General features: G+C 46.9%; 1 protein-coding gene across 5 annotated transcripts in view; it reads left to right on the forward strand.

Moving 5' to 3' along the window:
• Positions 1-23,521, forward strand: part of ABHD18 (abhydrolase domain containing 18) — a 128,329-nt gene extending 104,808 nt beyond the window's left edge. For all 5 annotated transcript variants that reach the window (XM_033939008.1, XM_033939039.1, XM_033939029.1 and 2 more), the window contains exons 12-13: positions 4,813-4,975; positions 23,175-23,521. In XM_033939008.1, the coding sequence (XP_033794899.1) occupies positions 4,813-4,975; positions 23,175-23,226 (215 nt within the window). In that variant the 3' untranslated portion in view covers positions 23,227-23,521. The remainder of the gene's footprint in view (positions 1-4,812; positions 4,976-23,174) is intronic.
• Positions 23,522-23,845: the final 324 nt, after the last annotated feature.

Genomic DNA, 23,845 nt, shown 5'->3' on the forward strand with positions numbered 1-23,845 from the left:
TGATCTGTTCATAATCCTCTTCTTTATCATTCCTAGCATTCTGTTTGCCCTTTTTGCTGCCGCCGCACATTGTGTAGACAGCTTCATCGACTTGTCGATCAGAACTCCCAAGTCCCTTTCCTGGGAGGTCTCTCCAAGTACCGCCCCAGACATCCTGTATTCGTGCATGAGATTTTTGTTACCTACATGCATTACTTTACACTTATCCACGTTGAACCTCATCTGCCATGTCGATGCCCATTCCTCAAGCCTGATTATGTCACGTTGCAGATCTTCGCAATCCCCCTGTCTTCACTACTCTGAATAACTTCGTATCATCCGCAAATTTAATCACCTCGCTCGTCGTACCTATGTCCAGATCATTTATAAAGATATTAAAGAGCACTGGTCCAAGCACCGAGCCCTGCGGCACCCCACTGGTGATGCTGTTCCAGTCCGAGTATTGTCCATTTACCCCCACTCTCAGTTTCCTATGCTCCAGCCAGTTTTTAATCCACGTATTTCACCCTCAATTCCATGGCTTGCAATTTTCCAAAGTAGTTGTTCATGCGGAACCTTGTCGAACGCCTTCTGAAAATCCAGATATACAATGTCGACTGGATCACCCTTGTCTATCTGTCTGTTTACTCCCTCAAAAAAGTACAGCAAGTTGGTCAAACACAATCTGCCTTTGCTAAAACCGTGCTGACTGGTCCTCATCAGCCCGTTTCCGTCAAGGTGATCAATGATGCTGTCCTTTATCAGTGACTCTACCATCTTTCCCAGTACAGAGGTCTGTAGTTCCCCGGATCTCCCCTCGAACCTTTCTTGAAGATAGGTGTAACATTCGCTACCTTCCAGAATCTTTCCCGATTTGATCGACAGATTGGCTATTAGTTGAAACAGTTCAGCTATGGTCCCTTTCAGTTCCTTGATGACCCTCAGATGGATGCTATCCGGTCCCGGGGATTTATCGCTCTTAAGCCTATCAATCTGCCTACATACCTCCTCTAGACTGACCGTCAATCCTGTCAGCTTTCCGTCTTCGTTTCCAGCATATAGCCTGATGGGTTCCGGTATGCTGTGTACATCTTCTTCGGTAAATACAGATGCAAAAAAATATATATTTTGACCCAGATCAATTAGAAAGATTTATACAGAATAAGGGTCAGGCCATCTGAGAGATCAAAATAGCGGTTTATTAAATTTAAGGATATATAATAACATTGTAATATTTTTCCTTTTTCTTGTAGATAGTATGAAAATGCTTTGTTTCTAATTTTGAAACTGATACAGAGAATTTTTAAAAAATGAACCTAAATAAACAATACAATCCAGTTATCTATAGTATGTCAAACCTAAATAACTGAGGAGAAAGAAGTATATCCCTCGGGGGGGAGGGGGGGAACACAGGAAACGCCGTCCTTCCATCCCCCAAGTAATCAAAACCCTTTTATCAACAAGAAAGTTATCTAAACTAAACCTTAAGCTTATATACCGCATCTTCTCTATAGAGATAGAGCTCGGCACGGTTTACAAGAGTTTTAAAGAAAGGAAAATATAATAAGACTTAGTGATTATATAGAGAGCAGTGGAATTTACATTCACATTGTTAAAAGTCCATAGAAGAAAAACTATCCCCTGAAATCTAATCCTACACCTGCAGGGGAGCCTTAAAAAACAAGAATGCCCCAGTAGCAAGTTCCCTAGCTTTCATTTGAAGAAAAAATGAGGAGTATGGACCAGATCTGGAAAATCCTGAAATTTGTGGTGATAAAATAAGATGATCTTATTTTTTTAAAGTACAATTTCAGTACAGGCAGTCCCCAGGTTAAGAATGTGTTCTGTATGTAACTTGGATCTTGTACACTACATAGTCTATAAAAACATTAAAGAAACAGTCCTCAAAATAAAGTATTGCAATTTAAATAGAAAGAAAAGATAGTTTTACACTTTTGTTAGTCATTCATCCCACTGTTCCCTCTCCACCACTACCACATCCAATATTTCTCCCTCTTGTATCTCTTCCCCATGCATCTGTACCTCACATTTCTCCTACCACCATGTCTAATATTTCTCTCTTCTTCATTTCCCCATGTGCACCATGTCTTTCCCTCTCATTTAGGCACCCATGCCCGACAATTCTCTCTTTCTATTCTACCTTATTATCTCTTTCCCTCACTCCCTCCATTCTTCTATCCTATGTCCCAAGCTCATGCTCCCCCTCCTTCCCTCCCTCCATTGTGTCCCAAGTTCATGTTCTCTCCCTCCTTTCTTTTCTTCCATCCTGTTTGAAGTTTGTGCTCCCTCCCTTCCTTCTGTGTCCCAACTAGAGAGTTGCGCAGGGACAGAAATTCCACCCATCCTCGCCAAAGTCCCACCCGTCCCCGCGAGGAATACCCTCCATCCCCACCCATCCCTATAAACTACAGAAATAGTTATTTCATTTAATTATGCTACTGAATTAAAGGCTCTGGTAGAAACCCATTTACAAATAAGAAAAAAGACTTTATTAATTTGGAAGAATACATACTTTGTAAACGGATTTCTACCAGAGCCTCTAATGTTTATAAATTTTTATCAACACAACTAATATACTACTTTATCCTAAAGCAAAAAAAAAAAAAAAGAAATAGAATTTTTTTTCCTACCTTTGTTGCCTGGTTTCTGCTTTCCTCATGTTCTTATTCAATTCCTTCCATCCACTGTCTTTCTTCTTTCTGCGTCTTCCATTTGCTCTGTTACTCCCTTTCTCCCCACTTCCAAATTGGTCTGGCACCCATCTTCTTCCCTCCGCTCCCCCCATAGTCTGGCATCTCTGTCTTCTTCCCTGCCAGCATCTTCTCCCCACTCTCTCTTCCCCATTTCCTTTCAGCGTCCTTCTCCCCCCATCTTCCCCATGTCCTGTCAGCGTCCTTCTCCCCCCTCTGTCTTCCCCATGTGCTTTCAGTGTCCTTCCCCCCTCTGTCTTCCCCATGTGCTTTCAGCATCCTTCTCCACCCCTTTGTCTTCCCCATGTCCTTTCAGCATCCTTATCCCACCTATCTTCCCATGTCCTTTCAGCATCCTTATCCCCCCCATCTTCCCCATGTCCTTTCAGCGTTCTTCTCCACCCCTTTGGCTTCCCCAGTGCTTTCAGCGTCCTTCTCCCCCTCAGTTTTACCTTAAGCTCCTTTTCCTCTCTACTCCACCTTTCCTCCCTTTCTCCCTCCCTGCCCCTTACCTTTGTGGTGCTTACCCGCCCGACTGACAACAGAACAGGCCCGGTCCAACAAACCTTCCTGCCCTGTAGCCATGAATCTAAATTACCTTCTTACAGCAGCTGGAGTATTGAAGCTGCTGTAAGAAAGTAATTTAGATTTGCGGCTACAGGGCAGGGAGGTTTGACGGACTGGGCCTGTTGTCAGTCGGTCGGGGGACCTGGCTGGCTGTGCTGCACCCGGGGCGGACTGCCCCCGTCTTGTACCACTGCCTTTTCCCTGCCTGCTCTGCCGCAGCACACAGCCGAACGGAAGTCTTCACGATGTCAGCGCTGACGTCGGAGGGAGGGAGGGCTTTGCTTAAGCCCTCCCTCCGACGTCAGCGCTGACATCAGGAAGACTTCCGTTCAGCTGTGTGTGGCAGAGCAGGTAGGGTGACGAGCCTCGCGGCTGAATATATCCAGCCCCGCAGGATCCCCGCGACCCTAGGGGGCGTCCCCACGGGATCCCCGTGACCCGAAGGGGGAACCCGCGGGTCCCGCGGGATTCCCGTCATCCCCGTTCCCGTGCAGCTCTCTAGTCCTAACGCCACCCTTGTAGTCCTTCCCTTTGTTCTGCATTCCAAATTTGTGGCCGGCTCCTCCTCCTAGCCACACTTCTCTTTGGAAAGCTGCAGCTATGGTTCCTACACATGGCTGTCTTGGAAGCCTCCCTCTGATATCAGAGGGAAGGCTTGCGGGTCATCTGCTTGCAGCTTTGTAAAAAGAAGTGCAGCAGGGAGGAGGCAGCTGGCCAGCGGAGGTAAACACCCGCAGGAGGGAGGGAGGCAAGCAATGAATTTGGGATGCAGAACAGAGGGAAAGATGATAAGGGGCACATTAGGACATGGATGGGAGGAGGAGGGTCATGTTTGGACAGGAAGGGAGGGAGAGGCAGGACCCCAGTTCATAAGTACGAGCGTCGGATGTTCTTTAATTTGTTTTTAACTTCCTCAAACAATTTCCTCTACGTCTACTTGCATGCTCCTACCTCCTGTTATATATAATTACGTTATAGGCCTGTTTGTTTACTCCTACTTCATGCTCATGATGTAACTTTGCTGCATTCATGCAGTCTCTCTTGTTGTAAACCGTCTTGAACTGAAAGGTATGACGGGATATAAATAAAGCTATTATTATTAAACCGGGGACCTCCTGTATTAACAATTTATCTTGCTCAGAGATGAACGAAATAAGGGTGGCCTTTTTGGGTAGATCATCCTGCAAGATCTCTAAAAATCCCAAAAGACTGAAATCACTAAGAGTAATAGTGTCAATTCAAGTGAAGGGCCCCTAAGCAATGACAATGATTGAAACCGCAGCAGCAAAAGGAGCTCCACCTCCCTCCCCACCCCCTAACAGAGGCAGAGCATGACAAGTCTAAACTTTGTTGCCTCCTGCCATCACAGCATACTGCCCTGCATCAGCAGTTTACTGTCCACTGCTGGGAGCTTCACACATGCTGAGTCCTGTGCTCTGGGAGAGCTATTCCATCCTGCTATCATTTGATCTCACACACTTGTGTCTCTGATTAATCCTGCTATCTATAAAATGTGTTTCATAGAAAAGTAACTTGTGCTTTATCTCCTCTACAGTACCCGTGGATCCTAGTCTAATCATAGTTGTTCAAGCAAAGGAGGATGCTTATGTTCCTCGTATTGGTGTACGGAGCCTACAGGAAATATGGCCAGGATGTGAAATTAGGTACTTGAAAGGTGGCCACATAAGTGCCTACCTCTTCAAACAAGGACTGTTCAGGTAAGTCCATAAGTTGGAAAGGTTAAAATTTCTCCTGCACCAATCTTGCTCTTGCATTTGTTTGGGATGCCATGCAGACAAAATCTTGATATGCAATTAAAAAATTTGAACTGTATTCTCAGTTACTAATATTTTTCCTGTCTGTTAACATCTACCTCTTTATTCAATGCTAGCTCCTCCATCTTCTAACATTGATATGCAAACATTTCAAAGTCTGTTTTTTGTTTGTATTTACAGTGTGCTTAGCAGTTGACTGGAATTATTTCAGAATCTTTTGACTCTATGAGGAATTCAGGAAGCGTCTAAAAAAACATACCTGTTCAAGAAGTATCTAGATAACTGATCCGTACATCTCTTTCTCCTCAATAATGGTTTTCTTGACCTATTAATCACTTTCTTCCAACTCTCTTAAGTTCAATCAATTTGTACCTTTGTTTAATCTTTTATAAACCGCATAGAACTTCACGGTACTGCGGTATATAAACTGTTATTATTATTATTATGTACTCTTAAAGGTACCTAGGCTATTTTTGCCTCTCTTGCAATTTATCATTCCTAATTTAGTAGAATCTTTCAAAGATGCCTCACTCCAAACCATATGTTCCTGAGTGATTGTCGGCTTTCTATGGTGATCTAGTTTAAAAGCATAGAACTAGCAGCCTGGGCACTCCGGTTAAAGTTAAGTCCATCCTGTAGGAAAAGGTTCTCCCTCTCCCCCCCAAAATGTTTCCCTGTTCCTAACAAGCCTAAAGCCCTACTTATCCCAGGACAAGCAGGCAGCATATTCTCAACATGTGGGTGACGTCACCAATGGAGCCCCCTAGCGGACGTTTTCTCAAGCAGACTTGCTTGAAGAACTTCAAGCTTGCGATTGGCCCGCGCATGCGCGCGTGCCCCTCCCGCCCGACCTAAGGCATACGTCTCCTCAGCGTGGCCTCAGTTCTTAAGTTTCCGCGGAGCCAGAAACCCTGCTTCGCGCGTATTCGTTGTGCCTCTTTACACCGTGGCTTTCTTGTTTTTCTTTCGGTTAGTCGCTGTGCTCGTGTCTTTTTATTTTTTACTTCGTGTCTTTTTGACCTGGTCATCGGTCTTGCTCAGGCAGCCTGGCCTCGCAGGGCTGCGGCCGTATTTTTCTTATGTCCCGGCCTTGTACCGTTTTTAAAAACTGCACTAAGTGCAACCGGGTGATCTCCATCACCGACCCACATCGCTGGTGTGTGGAGTGCCTTGGTGTGGATCACCGTGCAAAGTCTTGCCCATGTTGTGCGACTTTGTAACCGTGGGCGCTTCGTCGGAGAGTGGCCAAGATCCTTCAGCTGTTTGGCCCCATGGATCCTGCGGGACAGGCCTCGAGCTCAGCCTCGGCCCTGTCATTGGGGGCCTCGGCCTCTAAGTCCCCCTCGGCCTCGAAGGGTCCGGCCTCGGCTCCACTTGCTACCCCGGCCTCGGGTAAGTCTCCTCTTGCTTCCTCAGGTGTGCCGGCAAAGAAGCCTAACTCGGAGTCTCATGTGAGTGCTGCATCGTCGGCCTCTTTGAGACATCACTCCAAGCGTGCCTCCTTATGTAGGGAATACTCTTCCTCGAGGTCACCCCCAAAGGAGCGCACTGCTGCACCCCCCGACCCAACATCCGGTGGTCTCGGTGCCGATGTTCGAGGACATGCTTAAGGCTATCCTTACTACACAACTTTCCTCGGTTGTGAGCCAACTAGTCCTGACCTCGAGTCATCTGGCCTCGACCTCGGGTCAACTGGCCTCGACCTTGACTAAGCCTCGGTCGGACCAGCTTGAGCGTCCCTCTGTTGTGCCTCGAGGCCGTGCTCACAAGTCTCGCAGACTACCCTCGAGTGATTCTTCCTCCCCGGATTCGGGCATATGGTCTTTCATGTGTCCCGGAGAGGGGCTCGTGCGTCGCCCTCTTGCCTCACCAGGGCTTGTGCCTTCCAAGAAACTGCGGTCTTCTCCGCCACTTCGGGGCCAGTCTCCGACCGCGAGACCTGCGATATCCTCGACTGTCGAGACGGGTCCTCTGTTGACCCCATCTTCGCCACTTTCCCCGGATCGGCAAAGGGATGTTTCCCAGGTCCTTGTCTCGGGGTTTGAGGGGGAGTTTTCCTTTCCCCCATCTCCTTCGATGCTTCTCCCCTAGTCATGTTCCGCGGGGCCATTCCTCGTCACCCACGAAGCGGTTTAGTAGGGCCTCCTCTGTCTCCGGTTCTCGGGACTCCGAGGCCCCTGCTTATTATTCGAGGGAGGTTCCCCCTCCTTTTCTGCGGCTCCCAGGTCTCGTTCTGGGTCGCCACAGGGTGACAAGTCTTCTTCTCGAAACTCCTCCTTCACTCGTTTCATTACTGATATGGGTAGGGTCTTACAGCTGGATCTCCAGTCTGAGTCCCGCTATACCCAGGAATACTTGGCGGAGATGGGGGTTTCTCATCCTCCCCGCGAGGCGCTGCGTTTGCCACTGCATCAGGTTCTTCGGCAGACTTTCCTCCGGAACCTCGAGACTCCTTATGCTGTTCCTGCAATTCCCTCCAAAATGAAGTCCCGTTACCAGATGGTCCCGGTCAAGGGGTTTGAGAATGCTCATCTTTCCCACCAATCTTTGGTGGTGGAATCTTTATTGAAAAAGTCCAATCCCTCGAAGGTGTATGCGGCGGTCCCTCCGGGACGGGAGGGGCGTACGATGGACAAGTTTGGTCGCTGCCTCTATCAAAATTCAATGATGGCAAACCGTGTCCTCAACTATAATTTTACCTTCACGTCCTATCTCAAGTTCTGTGTGGATACTCTTCACTCGTTCCAGGCGAGTGCTGGCCTCTCGGTGTCCTCAAGGGTCACGGCCTTTGCTGTCGCCATGCGGCGTCTCGCCTGGCTCCAGATTGTGGATATGGACCCCAACCTCCAGGATCGGTTGGCCAACCTCCCATGTGTTTGGTGTGAGCTCTTTGATGACTCCATTGAAGCGGCCACCAAGCGCCTCTCCGAGCAAGAGCAGTCTTTCGCCTCTCTGGTGAGGCTTAAGCCTAAGACTCCTCCGTCTCGGCCTTACAAGATCCCTCCTCGGAGGTATCCGCAAAAGTCTACTTCTGCATTTTCTCGGCCGCCTCCAAAGCGACCTCAGCAGCAGCATCCTGTTAAGTCACAGCTGCCGGCTCTGGTCTTTTTGACTATGCTGGTCGGAGCCTGTCGGCTACCTTCCTGCTGGAGCCTTCCCCCCTTCCCATCGCGGACCATCTCCTTTATTTCTATCCTCAGTGGGAAAGTCTTACCACCGACAGTTGGGTACTTTCCATTGTCTGGGAGGGGTGCTCTTTTCACTTCAGTCGCGTACCCCCGGACCTTCCACCAAAAGAGTTTCCTTCTTAAGTTAAGTTTTAAGTTTTATTAGGATTTTAAATACCGCCTATCAAGGTTATCTAAGCGGTTTTACAATCAGGTACTCAAGCATTTTCCCTATTTGTCCCGGTGGGCTCACAATCTATCTAATGTACCTGCAAGGTCTCAACTGCCTCTTCTTCTGCAGGAAGCTCAGGCCCTCCTTTGCCTGCGGGCGGTCGAGGAGGTTCCTCCGGATCAGTGGAACATGGGGTTTTATTCCCGGTATTTCCTGGTCCCCAAGAAAACGGAAGACCTGCGTCCAATCCTGGACCTCAGGGCTCTGAACAAGTTCCTGGTCAAGGAAAGGTTCAGGATGCTTACCCTTCCTACGTTGTCCATGAGGGGATACGACGGGGACTGGCTGTGTTCATTGGGCCTCAAGGAGGCTTACATGCACATACTGATTCACTTGGCCTCCCGCCGGTATCTGAGATTCCGGGTGGGGGGATCTCCACCTCCAATATCATGTTCTCCCCTTCGGCCTCGCGGCCTCGCCAAGGGTTTTCACAAAATGTCTGGTAGCGGTTGCCGCAGTCCTGCGTCTCCGGGGGCTCCGGGTGTTTCCCTACCTCGTCGACTGGCTGATCAAGGCGTCATCTTGTCAGGAGGTTCTGCAAGTGACGAATCAGGCGATTTTGCTCCTTCAGAGTCTCGGCTTTGAGGTGAACTTCCCCAAGTCTCTTCTCATTCCAGTTTCTTACTAAAAAAAAAAAAAAAAGCACAAAAAAATAAACCCTTCTCTTTCCTCTGTTAAATCTTATTTCCTCTTTCCCTTCATAGGAATAAGGGTAAGACTTATAGTCCCACCAACCCCAGGGGCCACTATTCGTATATAGAGACCCATATAATCAGGACTTCACAACCAATCAAGATGACCTTTATTCTATGCAATCACTGTGGTGCTTTAATTCCAAGACATACTATTTAGAGGCTTAAGGCTTGCCCCATCTGTCTTCAACTTACCAGTATTAAGGAGGAGCTCTGCAAACTTAAACAGGAATTGAATACAATTAAAGCAGCTTCCATCACTCCACAAAATCATACCAACTTACCACTTCTACCTCAAAGAATAAAACAGCCCAGGAATAAATGGGTTTCAGGCTCAGGAAGACTGAAACATAGAAAGAAAGAAAGAAAGAAAGATAGAAAGATGACGGCAGAAAAGGGCTACAGCCCATCAAGTCTGCCCACTCTACTGACCCACCCCATTAAGTCTGAGTGCTGATGACTCAGTTCCTTAGCTCAACCCTCGTAGGAATCCCACGTGGATGTCCCATTTATTCTTAAAATCGAGCACGCTGGTGGCCTTGATCACCTGCACCGGAAGTTTGTTCCAGTGATCCACCACCCTTTCTGTGAAGAAGTACTTCCTGGTATCACCACTAAATTTCCCTCCTCTGAGTTTGAGCGGGTGCCCCCTTGTGACCGAGGGTCCCTTTGGAATGAATATATCGTTTTCCACCTCGACACGACCTGTGACGTATTTAAATGTCTCAATCATGTCACCCCTTTCCCTGCGCTCCTCTAGAGTATAGAGCTGCAATCTGCCCAGTCTTTCTTCGTATGAGAGACCCTTGAGTCCGGAGACCATTCTAGTGGCCATCCGCTGGACTTGCTCGGCTCGAAACACATCTTTACGGTAATGTGGCCTCCAGAATTGCACACAGTATTCCAGATGAGGTCTCACCATGGTTCTGTAAAGTGGCATTATGACTTCAGGTTTGCGGCTGACGAAGCTTCTCTTGATACATCCCATCATTTGCCTTGCCTTAGATGAGGTCTTCTCTACTTGTTTGGCAGCCTTCATGTCTGCATTGATGATTACTCCCAAGTCTCGTTCTTCTGAAGTCCTAGCTAGTGCTTCTCCATTCAAGGTGTATGTTCTGCATGGATTTCTGCTGCCGAGATGCATGACCTTACACTTCTTAGCGTTGAAGCCCAGCTGCCATGTCGAGGACCAGTTTTCCAACGTGATCAGATCCTGCATCATACTATCCTTGAGATTGCTTTCACTTACTATATTACACAGTTTGGCGTCGTCGGCGAACAGTGCTACTTTACCCTGAAGCCCCCAGGTCAAGTCCCTTATGAATATGTTGAAAAGGGATGGTCCCAGGACCGATCCCTGTGGCACTCCGCTAGTCACCTCCAATGTCTCAGAGAGGGTGCCGTTGACCACCACCCTCTGAAGTCTTCCACTCAGCCAATCCTTGACCCATGCAGTTAGTTTCTCACCTAACCCCATCGATTTCATCTTGTTTAATAGTCTACGGTGCGGGACACTGTCAAAAGCTTTACTGAAATCCAAGTACACTATGTCCAGAGACTCTCCCGAGTCTAGCTTTCCTGTCACCCAGTCAAAGAAGCTGATAAGATTGGATTGGCATGACCTGCCCCTAGTGAATCCATGCTGACAGGGATCCCTCAGATTTCCCTCATCCAATATCGTGTCTAATTTACCTTTAAATAGAGTTTCCATGAGTTTACACACTATTGATGTGAGACTCACTGGCCTGTAATTCGCAGCCTCCGCTCTGCAACCCTTTTTGTGCAGAGGAACAACGTTGGCTGTTTTCCAGTCCAGGGGGACTCTCCCCGTACTTAGGGAGAGATTGAAGAGCATGGCTAACGGTTTCGCCAGAACATCGCATAGCTCTCTGAGCACTCTTGGGTGCAAATTGTCCGGTCCCATTGCTTTGTTCACCTTGAGTCTTGACAGTTCTCTGTAAACATCAGCTGGTGTGAGCTCAAAATTCTGAAATGGGTCTTCCATGCTTTGCTTTGCTTCCAGCCGTGGCCCGTGCCCTGGTGCCTCGCAGGTAAAGACTGAACAAAAGTAATCATTCAGTAGTTTGGCCTTATCGGAATCTGTTTCCATATAGTTCTAAGGCGTACTATCCTGTTTGCGTTTTTTTTCCTGTCGCTAATGTACCTGAAGAAGGATTTGTCCCCTTTCTTAATGTTCTTCGCTAGAGTTTCTTCCATTCGAAGTTTGGCCTCCTTGACAGCTGTTTTGACCGCTGCAGACTTTGTCCTGTATTTAATGTTTGCTTCTTTTTCCCCCGTGCGTTTGTATGAGAGAAATGCTCTTTTCTTCTCTTTGACGAGGTACGAGACCTCATCAGTGAACCATTGGGGTTTCTTTTTTCTTTGCTGTTTGGTTACTGATTTTATGTAGCGTTTAGTTGCCTCATGAAGGGTCGATTTCAAGGTTGACCACATAGCTTCCACATTATCAGTTACTTCTTGAACCTGCAGCGTCTTGATGGACGAAATCTCCCATGCGTGCGAAGTCAGTGCCCCAGAAATTGAGTACCCTTGTTTTTGTTTGTGACCTAGGGAAGCCTTTCTTAAGGTTAAACCATACCATGTTATGGTCATTGGTGGCTAGCGTTTCTCCCACTGAGACCTCCGAGACGCTTTCCCCGTTCGTAAGTACCAGGTCCAGGATGGCCTGGGCCCTAGTGGGCTCTAGTACCATTTGTTTGAGCCGTACTCCCTTCATGGACGTTAATATCCTCCTGCTATCACAAGTTGTCGCTGAGAGTGTGTTCCAGTCTACATCAGGCATGTTGAAGTCTCCTACCAGAACAACGTCCCCCCGTAAGGTGATATTCTCAATGTCTTCAATTAATTCTGCATCCTTGTCCTCCGATTGTCTTGGAGGCTTGTATATCACTCCAAGGTACAGGCATTTTTCTCTGTCTCTGGCCAGGTTTACCCAGATGGATTCCCCAGTATACTTGACATCCGAGATCCTGGTTGTCTTGATGTTCTCTTTGATGTAAAGTTCTACCCCTCCTCCTAACTTACCCTCTCTGTCTTGTTGAAGCAGGTTGTATCCTGGTATAGTTATATCCCACTCATGAGAGTCTGTGAACCATGTTTCGGATATTGCTACTACGTCTAGGTCTGCATTAATTATTTCTGTTTCTAGTTCTAGAAATTTATTCCCTAGGCTGTGTGCATTAACATACATATCTCTCCACTCTTTCTGATTACTAAGCTCCTGTAGTGAGCCACCCATTTGAATTAAAGTGTCACCTAGCGATTCTTTTGCAATAAGGGTACTTACCTCAGACTTAGAAGCGGAGTTTTGGTTCGCCCCATCAGGATTGTTACTTACTGCTCCGGTGTAAAAGTGGGTACCCACCCCCGACTTACCTAGTTTAAAGCCCTTCGAAGTAGGTGGGCTAGTCTGTGTCCGAAGACATACTTACCTCTGTTGGTCAGGTGGAGTCCGTCTGGTCCCTGTAGTCCCTGTAGTGCCTCTCCGTGATTCAGGAATCCGAAGTTCATTTCCTGGCACCATCGTTGAAGCCACTCATTCGTCTTCAGGATACGTTCGTCCCTGTCCCTTCCTCTGCCCCTAACAGGAAGAATTGAAGAGAATGCGACATGTAACACAGAAACATCCACCTTCATTAATATTACCTGTACAGAATTCCTTCACTCCACTAGTGCACTGCGATACTCAAGAAAACAGAAGGGAGGTGGGTCTGGAACCAATGAAGGTAACTCAAGAGAACAAGCGCACCCTAAGTACAAATAAAAAAGCCAAAAACAGAAAACTATTACTGTTGGGGGGTTCCATCATCAGAGGCATTAACCTTGGAACACAGGGCGAGGAGACCAAAATAGTGAAATGTTTTCCAGGATCCTCAGCTACCAGGAGTTCCAGGCAAATACTGACTATAATTAAGGAAGAAACTAAGGATTTTAACACTGATGTTGTTATCCATCTGGGAACAAATGACCTGGCCAACAACTTGCAGCACAGAAAGCTTTTCGGGAGCTTGGTGAGGGCGTGAAACCTTTTGTAAAGACTTTAGCTTTTTCTGAAATACTGCCTGCATATGGAAAGGGAGAGCAAAGAGTGAAAAACACAGAGGACTTTAATAGATGGCTCAGAGCCTGGTGTCATCAAGAAGGCTTCAGGTACATAGGAGGATGGGGAAATACATGGAAGGACAAGAAGCTATATTGCACTGATGGGCTACATATTACTACAGCAGGAAAAAGAAACCTTGCAGAGAAATTTAGACAATATTTTTCTAGGCATTTAAACTAGAAGGTGGGGGTGGTGTATGTACGAAGGACAATTATAGAGACCACCCCCGGCAAAAGAAAAGATGTGATAGTAGTAAAGGCTGCAACATAAGCAATATCAGCAACTCATTTCTTAGTATTGCAACGGAAAGTGAAATGACACAAAAATCCATACAAAAAAGGAGATTATCGCTGAAAAATAGCTGGAAAGCGATGACCACAAATGCTCGCAGTCTAAGCAACAAAGTTCATGATCTGCAAGCCCTGATGTTAGAGGCAGATCTAGATATTGTTGCTATCACAGAGACATGGTTCGGTGAATCACATGGATGGGATGCAAACATACCGGGATATAATCTTTTTAGGAAGGACAGAGATGGTCATAAAGGTGGAGTAGCTCTCTATGTAAAGATCAATATCCAAGCGACCGAAATGCAAGGGACCTGGGGAGAGGAAGAAGCGATATGGATTGCTCTGAAAAGAGAAGATGGAACTTCTATCTACGTGGGTGTAGTCTACAGACCTCCGACTCAATCGCAGCAAATTGATAAGGATCTGATTGTGGATATCCATAAGTTTGGAAGGAAAGAGGAGGTTCTGCTGTTGGGAGATTTCAACCTGCCGGATGCGGACTGGAATGTTCCGTCTGCGGAATCGGAAAGAAGTAGGGAGATTGTGGATGCCTTTCAAGAGGCTCTGCTCAGACAAATGGTGACGGAACCCACAAGGGAAAAAGCGATATTGGATCTGGTCCTCACAAATGGAGAGAGTATCTCTAATGTTCGAGTGGGTGCTCACCTGGGAAGTAGCGATCATCAAACGGTTTGGTTTGATATAACGGCTAAAGTGGAGAGCGGCCGCACGATACTTAAAGTCCTAGATTTCAAACGTACGGACTTTAATGCAATGGGAAAGTACCTGAAGAAAGAGCTGTTAGGATGGGAGGACATAAGAGAAGTGGAAAGACAGTGGTCTAAGCTGAAAGGAGCGATAAAAATGGCTACGGACCTTTATGTGAAGAAAATCAATAAAAACAAGAGAAAAAGGAAGCCGATATGGTTCTCCAACCTAGTGGCTGAGAAAATAAAGGCGAAAGAGTTGGCGTTCATGAAATATAAAAAAAAACCCAAGAAGAGGAGAGCAGAAAGGATTACAGGGTGAAACTGAAAGAAACCAAGAGAGAGATACGTTTGGCGAAGGCACAGGCGGAAGAACAAATGGCTAAAAATGTAAAAAAGGGAGATAAACATTTTTTCAGATATATTAGTGAAAGGAGGAAGATAAAAAATGGAATTGCTAGGCTAAAAGATGCTAGGAACAAATATGTGGAGAGTGATGAGGAGAAAGCAAATGTGCTAAACAAATACTTCTGTTCTGTGTTCACAGAAGAAAATCCTGGAGAAGGACCGAGATTGTCTGGCAAAGTTACACGAGAAAATGGAGTAGATTCTGCGCCGTTCACGGAGGAGGGTGTTTATGAGCAACTTGAAAAACTGAAGGTGGACAAAGCGATGGGACCAGATGGGATCCATCCCAGGATACTAAGGGAACTCAGAGAGGTTCTGGCGAGTCCTATTAAAGACTTGTTCAACAAAGCTCTGGAGACGGGAGTGATTCCTGGGGATTGGAGGAGAGCGGATGTGGTCCCTATTCATAAAAGTGGTCACAGGGATGAAGCAGGAAACTACAGGCCAGTGAGCCTCACTTCAGTTGTTGGAAAAATAATGGAAGTGTTGCTGAAAGAAAGGATAGTGTATTTCCTTGAATCTAATGGGTTACAGGATCCGAGGCAACATGGCTTTACAAAAGGTAAATCGTGCCAAACAAACCTGATTGAATTTTTTGATTGGGTGACCAGAGAGCTGGATCGAGGACATATGCTAGATGTAATTTACTTGGATTTTAGCAAAGCCTTTGATACAGTTCCTCATAGGAGGCTGTTGAACAAACTTGAAGGGCTGAAGTTAGGACCCAAAGTGGTGAACTGGGTCAGAAACTAGCTGTCGGACAGACGCCAGAGGGTGGTGGTTAACGGAAGTCGCTCGAAGGAAGGAAAGGTGACTGGGGCCAATCCTGTTCAATATGTTTGTGAGTGACATTGCTGAAGGGTTAGAAGGAAAAGTGTGCCTTTTTGCAGATGATACCAAGATTTGTAACAGAGTAGACACCGAAGAGGGAGTGGAAAATATGAAAAAGGATCTGCAAAAGTTAGAGGAATGGTCTAATGCCTGGCAACTAAAATTCAATGCAAAGAAATGCAGAGTAATGCATTTGGGGATTAATAATAGGAAGGAACCATATATGCTGGGAGGAGAGAAGCTGATATGCACGGACGGGGAGAGGGACCTTGGGGTTATAGTGTCCGAAGATCTAAAGGCGAAAAAACAGTGTGACAAGGCAGTGGCTGCTGCCAGAAGGATGCTGGGCTGTATAAAGAGAGGCGTAGTCAGTAGAAGGAAGAAGATGTTGATGCCCCTGTACAGGTCATTGGTGAGGCCCCACTTGGAGTATTGTGTTCAGTTTTGGAGACCGTATCTGGTGAAAGACGTAAGAAGACTTGAGGCGGTCCAGAGGAGGGCAACGAAAATGATAGGAGGCTTGCGCCAGAAGACGTATGAGGAGAGACTGGAAGCCCTGAATATGTATACCCTAGAGGAAAGGAGAGGCAGGGGAGATATGATTCAGACGTTCAAATACTTGAAGGGTATTAACGTAGAACAAAATCTTTTCCAGAGAAAGGAAAATGGTAAAACCAGAGGACATAATTTGAGGTTGAGGGGTGGTAGATTCAGGGGCAATGTTAGGAAATTCTACTTTACGGAGAGGGTAGTGGATGCCTGGAATGCGCTCCCGAGAGAGGTGGTGGAGAGTAAAACTGTGACTGAGTTCAAAGAAGCGTGGGATGAACACAGAAGATTTAGAATCATAAAATAATATTAAATATTGAACTAGGCCAGTTACTGGGCAGCATTGCACGGTCTGTGTCTGTGTATGGCCGTTTGGTGGAGGATGGGCAGGGGAGGGCTTCAATGGCTGGGAGGATGTAGATGGGTTGGAGTAAGTCTTAACAGAGATTTCGGCAGTTGGAACCCAAGCACAGTACCGGGTAAAGCTTTGGATTCTTGCCCAGAAATAGCTAAGAAGAAAAATTTAAAAATTTAAATTGAATCAGGTTGGGCAGACTGGATGGACCATTCGGGTCTTTATCTGCCGTCATCCACTATGTTACTATGTTACTCTGTCCATCTAAGTCCCTCGAGTTCATCGGAGCGGTCCTGGATACGGTTCGTCTCCACTCCTTCTTGTCTCAGCCTCGCCAGGAGATTCTTGTCTGGTTGTGTCGGAATGTGGCCCTCCTGTCTTTGGCCCTGGCGCGGCTCATAATGGTCTTGCTCGGCTACATGGCCTCAACAGTTCACGTGACTCCTTTTGCCAGACTTCACCTTCGCATACCTCAGTGGACTCTGGCGTCTCAGTGGAACCAGGATCGGGATCCTGTCTCTCAGCTCATTGTCGTGACTCCTTCGTTGCGGCAGTCTCTTCTGGTGGATGCTCTCTTCCAATCTTTCTAGAGGGTTTCTGTTTCATGCTCCTCCTCCGACAAAGGTTCTGACGACGGACTCGTCGGCCTATGGTTGGGGGGCTCATCTGGACAGCCTACGCACTCAGGGTCTTTGGTCAAGTGCCGACCGCCTTTGTCACATCAACCTGCTGGAGCTTCAAGCGGTTTTTCTCGCTCTGAACGCTTTTTGTCACTTGCTTTGCGACCAGGTGGTGCTGGTTCGCACGGACAACCAGGTCGCCATGTATTATATCAACAAACAAGTGGGCACAAGATCTTGGTCCCTGTGTCAGGAGGCGATGCGGCTCTGGGATTGGGCCATCCGCCGCAACATTTTTCTTCGAGCAGTCTACATTCAGGGCCAGCAGAATTGCCTGGCAGACAAGTTGAGCCGTCTACTGCAGCCTCACGAATGGTCTCTCCATTCCTCGACCCTGCGTCAGGTGTTTGCTTGTTGGGGGACTCCGGACGTCGATCTGTTCGTGTCCCCCCTCAATCACAAGTTACCTCGTTTCTGCTCCAGGGTTTACACCCCTCGCAGGTTGGAGGCTGACGCCTTTCTTCTGGATTGGACGAACCTGTTTCTGTATGCATTCTCTCCATTCCCTCTGATTCTGAAGACTCATCAAGCTCAAGTCTGCTTATGCCACCATAATTCTGATAGCTCCTCGGTGGCCCCGACAACCGTGGTTCTCCCTTCTGTTGAAACTCAGTTCCAGGGAGCCTCTTCTTCTGTCTGTTTTTCCTTCTCTGCTTACGCAGAGTCAGGGTTCTCTTCTTCATCCCAACCTGCAGTCTCTGCACTTAACAGCTTGGTTCCTTGAGACTTGATGCCCTTGTTCCAGTTCTCCCAGACTGTGCAGGATGTCCTGGAGGTGTCTCGGAAGGAGTCCACTCACCAGTGTTACTTCAGAAGTGGACCCGTTTTTCTTCTTGGTGTCTTCAGCAGCGACGGGATCTGCAGTCGGCCTCCTTGTCTGCTGTCCTGGATTATCTGTTGCACTTGTCTGGCGCTGGTTTCAAGTCCTCATCGATTCGAGTCCACCTTAGTGCCATTGCTGCTTTTCATTAGCCAATTGATGGGAAACCTCTCTCTGTTCATCCTGTGGTTTCCCGCTTCATGAATGGCCTTTTTCACATCCATCCGCCCCTTAAACTTCCTCCTGTGGTTTGGGATCTCAACGTGGTCCTTGCTCACTTGATGATGCCTCCGTTTGAGCCGCTGGCGCGGGCTCACTTGAAGTTTATCACTTGGAAAATTGTGTTTCTTATTGCCCTACTTCTGCTCGTCGGGTCAGTGAGCTTCAGGCCTTGGTGGCAGACCCGCCTTTCACTGTCTTCCATCATGATAAGTTGGTTCTCCATACCCATCCTAAATTCTTGCCTAAGGTTGTTTCGGATTTTCACATCAACCAATCCATTGTTCTTCCTGTGTTTTTTCAAAAGCCCCATTCTCATCCTGGAGAAGTGGAGCTGCATTCCCTTGACTGTAAGTGTGCGCTTGCTTTCTACTTGAAGTGCACTGCTCCTCATCGTTCTGCTCACCAGCTGTTCATCTCTTTCGATCCTAATCGCTTGGGGCGATCTGTGTCTATGCGGACCATTTCTAACTGGTTGGCCGCTTGTATCTCCTTCTGTTATGCTCAGGCTGGTCTCTCCCTGCCGGGTCGAGTCACAGGCCACAATGTCAGGGCGATGGCAGCGTCTGTTGCTTTCCTCTGTTCCACTCCCATTGAGGAAATCTGTAAGGCTGCCACTTGGTCCTCGGTTCATATATTCACCTCTCACTACTGTCTGAATGCTTTCTCCAGGCGTGATGGCCATTTTGGCCAGTCAGTTTTGCAAAATCTGTTCTCCTGAATTGCCAACTCTCCCACCATCCCTTTCTGGTTAGCTTGGAAGTCTCCCACATGTTGAGAATATGCTGCCTGCTTGTCCTGGGATAAAGCACAGTTACTTACCGTTGGCAGGCAGATATTCTTGCAATCCACTCACCTCCCCGGGGTTGGCTTCTTTGCTAGCTATCTGAACTTAGGCCACGCTGAGGAGACACATGCCCTAGGTCGGACGGGAGGGGCTCGCTCGCATGCGCGGGCCAATCGCATGCTTGAAGGTCTTCAAGCAAGTCTGCTTGCAAAAACGTCTGCTAGGGGGCTCCGTCGGTGACGTCACCCACATGTTGAGAATATCTGCCTGCTGTCCCTGGATAACACCTGTTACGGTAAGTAACTGTGCTTTACTGAACCATACTATCACCCATGCATTGAAACTCAGAAGCTCGACTTGTCTAGCTCGACTTGTCTAGACCTGTCAGTAACTGTGTTACCAACAGATTTGCCTGTTTTTTAAAAAAAATTTTCAATGGCACAGATATTTTGCATGTGTTGCACAGCCGATGACAGCCTTCCCCAATGACGTATGACAAACAAGGCCCCCTCCTCCGAAGCCAGGCATCCCTGAGCTACTGTACCCCATCTCCCCCGAACCCCAAAAAATGGCCGGAGGGCTGCCCAATCTCCTGCCATGCAGAACACCCCCACACCATGCCCCCCTCTCTGCCAGGCACATCGGAACCACTGCCCCCACAACCCCCCAAAAATGGCAGGAGGGATATCCACTCCCTCCTGCCACTGGACACTGCCCCCCTCCCCGAACCTAAAACACTGAAAGCAGGAAGCCTGCTCTCAGGCTCCTGCTTTGGGCCTGCCTGTCTAAATAACAGGCCTTCCCCTCCCCGGTGCATCAAGTGATGCACAGGGAGGGGCCAAAGTCCCAAGGGGTGGGGCCCTAGGCATCTGAGTCAGTTGGGCCTTAAGCACCTCCCTCTGTATCCTAAAGCCCTGATTGTTCAGCCCTGCGGACCAATGGATGTGCACCTGGATGGGTGGAGGCGCAAAAATGTAGCCAGCGTGCTGCGGAACACCACTGAACCCCCTAAGTGTGCTACAGTCTGCGCTCAACCCCCACCCCCGCTTAACGTGGAGGGAGACTAGGTCAGGGGAGGCCCTGAGCTTCAAGGAAGACTAAGCAGATTGGCCAGCAGGTACCAGGGATTGGCCTGTCATCTAAAGACCAAAATCTGTGAATTCTCAAGCAGGCAGAGCTTCAAATCCATTTCAAATGTGAAAATACCCGCAAAAGGGACGAAACTACGTCAAATTAAAATAATAAAATGGGAGAGCAGAATCCACACAGCTGCAGTCATGTCTGCAGAAGAAAAGAACTGCTAGAAGGGCGCTAAACTAGCCTGTGATGTATTCTGGAGGCAGAGTGAAAAACCTGGAATGGATTTTTTTCTGCAGCTCATGTGAGTAAGGGGAAATAACCCTATAGTCTAGAACAGGGGTTTCAAACTCAAATCACATAAGGGACCGAAATATAAAACACAGGCTAAGTCACGGACCGGATTTTTTATTAAGATACTTACCCCCTCCATAGCTGGCGCACATCGTGAACCCTAGTGCCGGCGGCTGCTCCAATGCTCACAAGACGTCTGTGAGTGTCAGGTGAATCGCTGCTGCCAAAACCCACGCTGTGCGCCAGCAAAGGAGGGGGGTTAGTCTTGGTAGAAGTATAGGGATACAGCCTCTTCAACCTGACGCCGGCTACAAAATAAATAAAAAAAGACACTTCCTCTCTTTTCGGTCCTAGTTCACGCTTGCTGTCTAACACCAGCTCTGGCAGGATACACATTTCAAATTTGACATATTGTAATCACAAAACAGAAAATAAAATTATTTTTTTTCTACCTTTTGTTGTCTGGTCATTTTGCTTTTAGTCCCAGTTTCTCTTTCTGAGTTTGTCTATCTTCTAATTCTCTTTCCAGTGTCTCCTGTCCATTTTTTTCTCCTCTTCTCTCTTGTTCCAGTTCCTGTCTCCAACATATTGATTTTTCCCTTTTAACTTTTCTGCCTCTGATCACTCAGATCTTGCCATCTTTCTCATACTTCGCCTTTTAAAATTTTCAGCTACCTATCAATTTTCCTTCTCCAGATCCAACTTCTCTCCCCAACTGCCCCCATCCCATCTCTCCCCCTGTCTGCCTATCTCCCTCCCTCAAGGTCCACCATTTCTCCATTTTTCTTCCCAACGGTTCTCCCTTCAAGTATCTTTTTCCCTCTTTCTCCACATTATCCCAGGTCCAACCTCTCTCCCTTCATCTCGCTCTCTTCACAGCCCAGCATGCCTTTTCCTCCAGCACCAGTCCCTCTCTCCTCACAGCCCAGTGTGTCTTTCCCTCTGGCGACAGTCCGATGTCACTGCCAAGCCGAGGAGTCTGCCAGCCTCAACGATTCGGCAGTGTTGTATGTGGCTCCCCCTCCTGTTTTTCACCTGCCACGGTCTGTCTCCAATGACGTGCAACTTCCTGTTTCCGCCCAGGTGGACCGCGGCGGATGGAAGGCAGGAGGAGGAGCCACAGACAACACTGCCGAATCGCTGCCGAAGCCGGCAGACTTTCCGGCTTAACGGTAACATCGGACCGGCGTGGGAGGGAGGACACACTGGGCTGTGAGAAGGGGAAGTTTGGGAGCGTTGTCGTGGGCCACATAAAAAGGCCAGGTGGGCCGGATTCGGCCCACGGGCCTTGTGTTTGACACATGTGGTCTAGAATGTCTCACCTATTGCACTGGAAAGGATCATTAAAAACACAAAATTTATTATAGCCATTTACAAAGATGTAGACCCAACATAGCACTGTGTTTTGGCGTATAACATGCCTGCCTCAGGAACCAAATATACACTAGAATGTAAAACAAACAGAAGACAAATACATCAACAAAATATCTTATAGACAAAAAATGGTTCAATATGAATCATACATTCTTTAAAAAAATGTATGATAAACCCAAGCACAGTACCGGGTAGAACTTTGGATTCTTGCCCAGAAATAGGTAAAAAAAAAAAATTTAATTGAATCAGGTTGGGCAGACTGGATGGACCATTCGGGTCTTTATCTGCTGTCATCTACTATGTTACTAAAACATACAAGAAAAAAATATGAAACCTGAGTGAAGATGTAGTACAAGTAAAATTTCTACTTTAAACCGACAAGGCAATATTATGCCACTTTATTAAATATTTCTTCTAAATTATGATTATGTTTTTATTACATTCTCTGTATATAACCCTTTTCACCAGTTCCCGATGCTTGACAGGTTTTAAAACAACTTATGTGGATTAGAAGATAGATGGATTTAAAAAAAACAAACAAACAAACCTCTGTATCCGAGTTGTTCAGCAGCATTTATCTGGGTAGAGGTGGCATTTTTGAGCAAATCAAGACCTTAGGTCCCTTCCACTGCATCCCAAGAAGCACTGGGAGGAGGAAGGTCCGTCATTTGCAGCACGCAGCCTTGTAGGCAGGAGGGAGTGGGCTTCCTTCTGCCGATCTGTCCTTGGAAGGTACAAAGGGTCCTGAGATGTGGGAGGGGGGTTCCAGCAATGTGGGGGGATGCGGTGTGGGTGAGGGGGGTCCGTGGAGGGGTATTGGGCTCCATGGCTCAGCTGATCCTGGCAGGGGAAATCCCTATCACCTGAGCCAGCAGGAATCCTTGAAACCAGCTCAGCTGCTAGGGATTCTTCTGCTGCAATCAGCTGATGGCAAGCCTTTAATGTGCTGGTTTTTTTCCCTATCTCTGGGTGGTAGGGGGGGTCATGACTGCTGGGGGAGTAATGGAGGTCATGCCTTAAACCTTCCAGTGGTCATTTTGTCAATTTGGTTACTTTTGAGGCACTTAGACCTGTTTTACTTTGGTTTAAGTCCCGGCATATAAGTTCTGCCTAGGATGTCCTGGAAAAGCTTCGATTTGTTTCAGGACGTCCAGGTGTAAGCCCGCCCGATTCCCACCCATAACACATCTCTCAACATATCCCTTTGAGCTCTGGATACACAGCAGCTTAGAAGTGCTGCTGAATGTCCAGAAAGTTTGTTTTGATTATTGGCACTTGGGCATTCCTGCATTTAGGACGTCCAAGTGCCGACTAAGGCAAGTTTTTGGATGTTTTAAAGTTTTGATTATGCCCCTCTAAATGTTTACAACTTCTATACATTCAGGTGATGTCCTACCAGTGCATCTTTTTTATTCAAGATCAGTATGTCCACTAGACCTTTGTCTTTGAGCACAGTGATGTTATGGAAATCTGTTCAGAAACCATGATTCTGATAATTAACTTTATCCTACCTTTTTCTCCTATTTGTATATTCTAGGCAGGCAATTTACGATGCCTTTGACCGTTTTCTCCAGAAGTACCCAGTCTAATTAAGGCTGTTGATCTGCATTAATTCCTGCCCAGTTATGAAGCACACCCAGAAGTTATCAGTTCAGCCCATTCTTCCAGGGAGCAAACCTGCTGTACAAATATTGCAGTCATGCTCAGATTGACAAGTCCAAGAGATTTGAACACTGGAGCTTTTGTCCAACAAACCATTTTGCTACAGCAGCACATTCAATAAAAAATAAATGAATTGTACTGTGATTTTGAAAAATGTTTAGTTTCTAAAATCAAAAGTAGTAAATGAATGCTGTATGTGTTGCATATAATATGTAATTTAATTAGAATCTGGGTGCTCTGTACATAAACTACTATTTTACCATTTTCTACATACGTGCTTTTTATAATCCAGGGTGGTTTACTTGAAACTAGAAATTCTTAGTAAACCAGTTTTAAATGAGACTGTATTTTTTGGTAGTGGAAATATGATACAGAATTACTTGTAGAGACCATTGTTGACTACACTATTGGGCTTAAGGTAAGACGCAAATAACTGTATTGTGACCATTCATCAAAGTATTGCCATGTAATGCATATTAAACCACAGCTAGTGGCTCTGTCTGTGGAGAAATTGTGTGTTCCATTCTGACAAATCTTAATAAAATA

This window comes from Geotrypetes seraphini, chromosome 1 (genome assembly GCF_902459505.1).
Source record: "Geotrypetes seraphini chromosome 1, aGeoSer1.1, whole genome shotgun sequence".
Taxonomy (NCBI): Eukaryota; Metazoa; Chordata; class Amphibia; order Gymnophiona; family Dermophiidae; genus Geotrypetes; species Geotrypetes seraphini.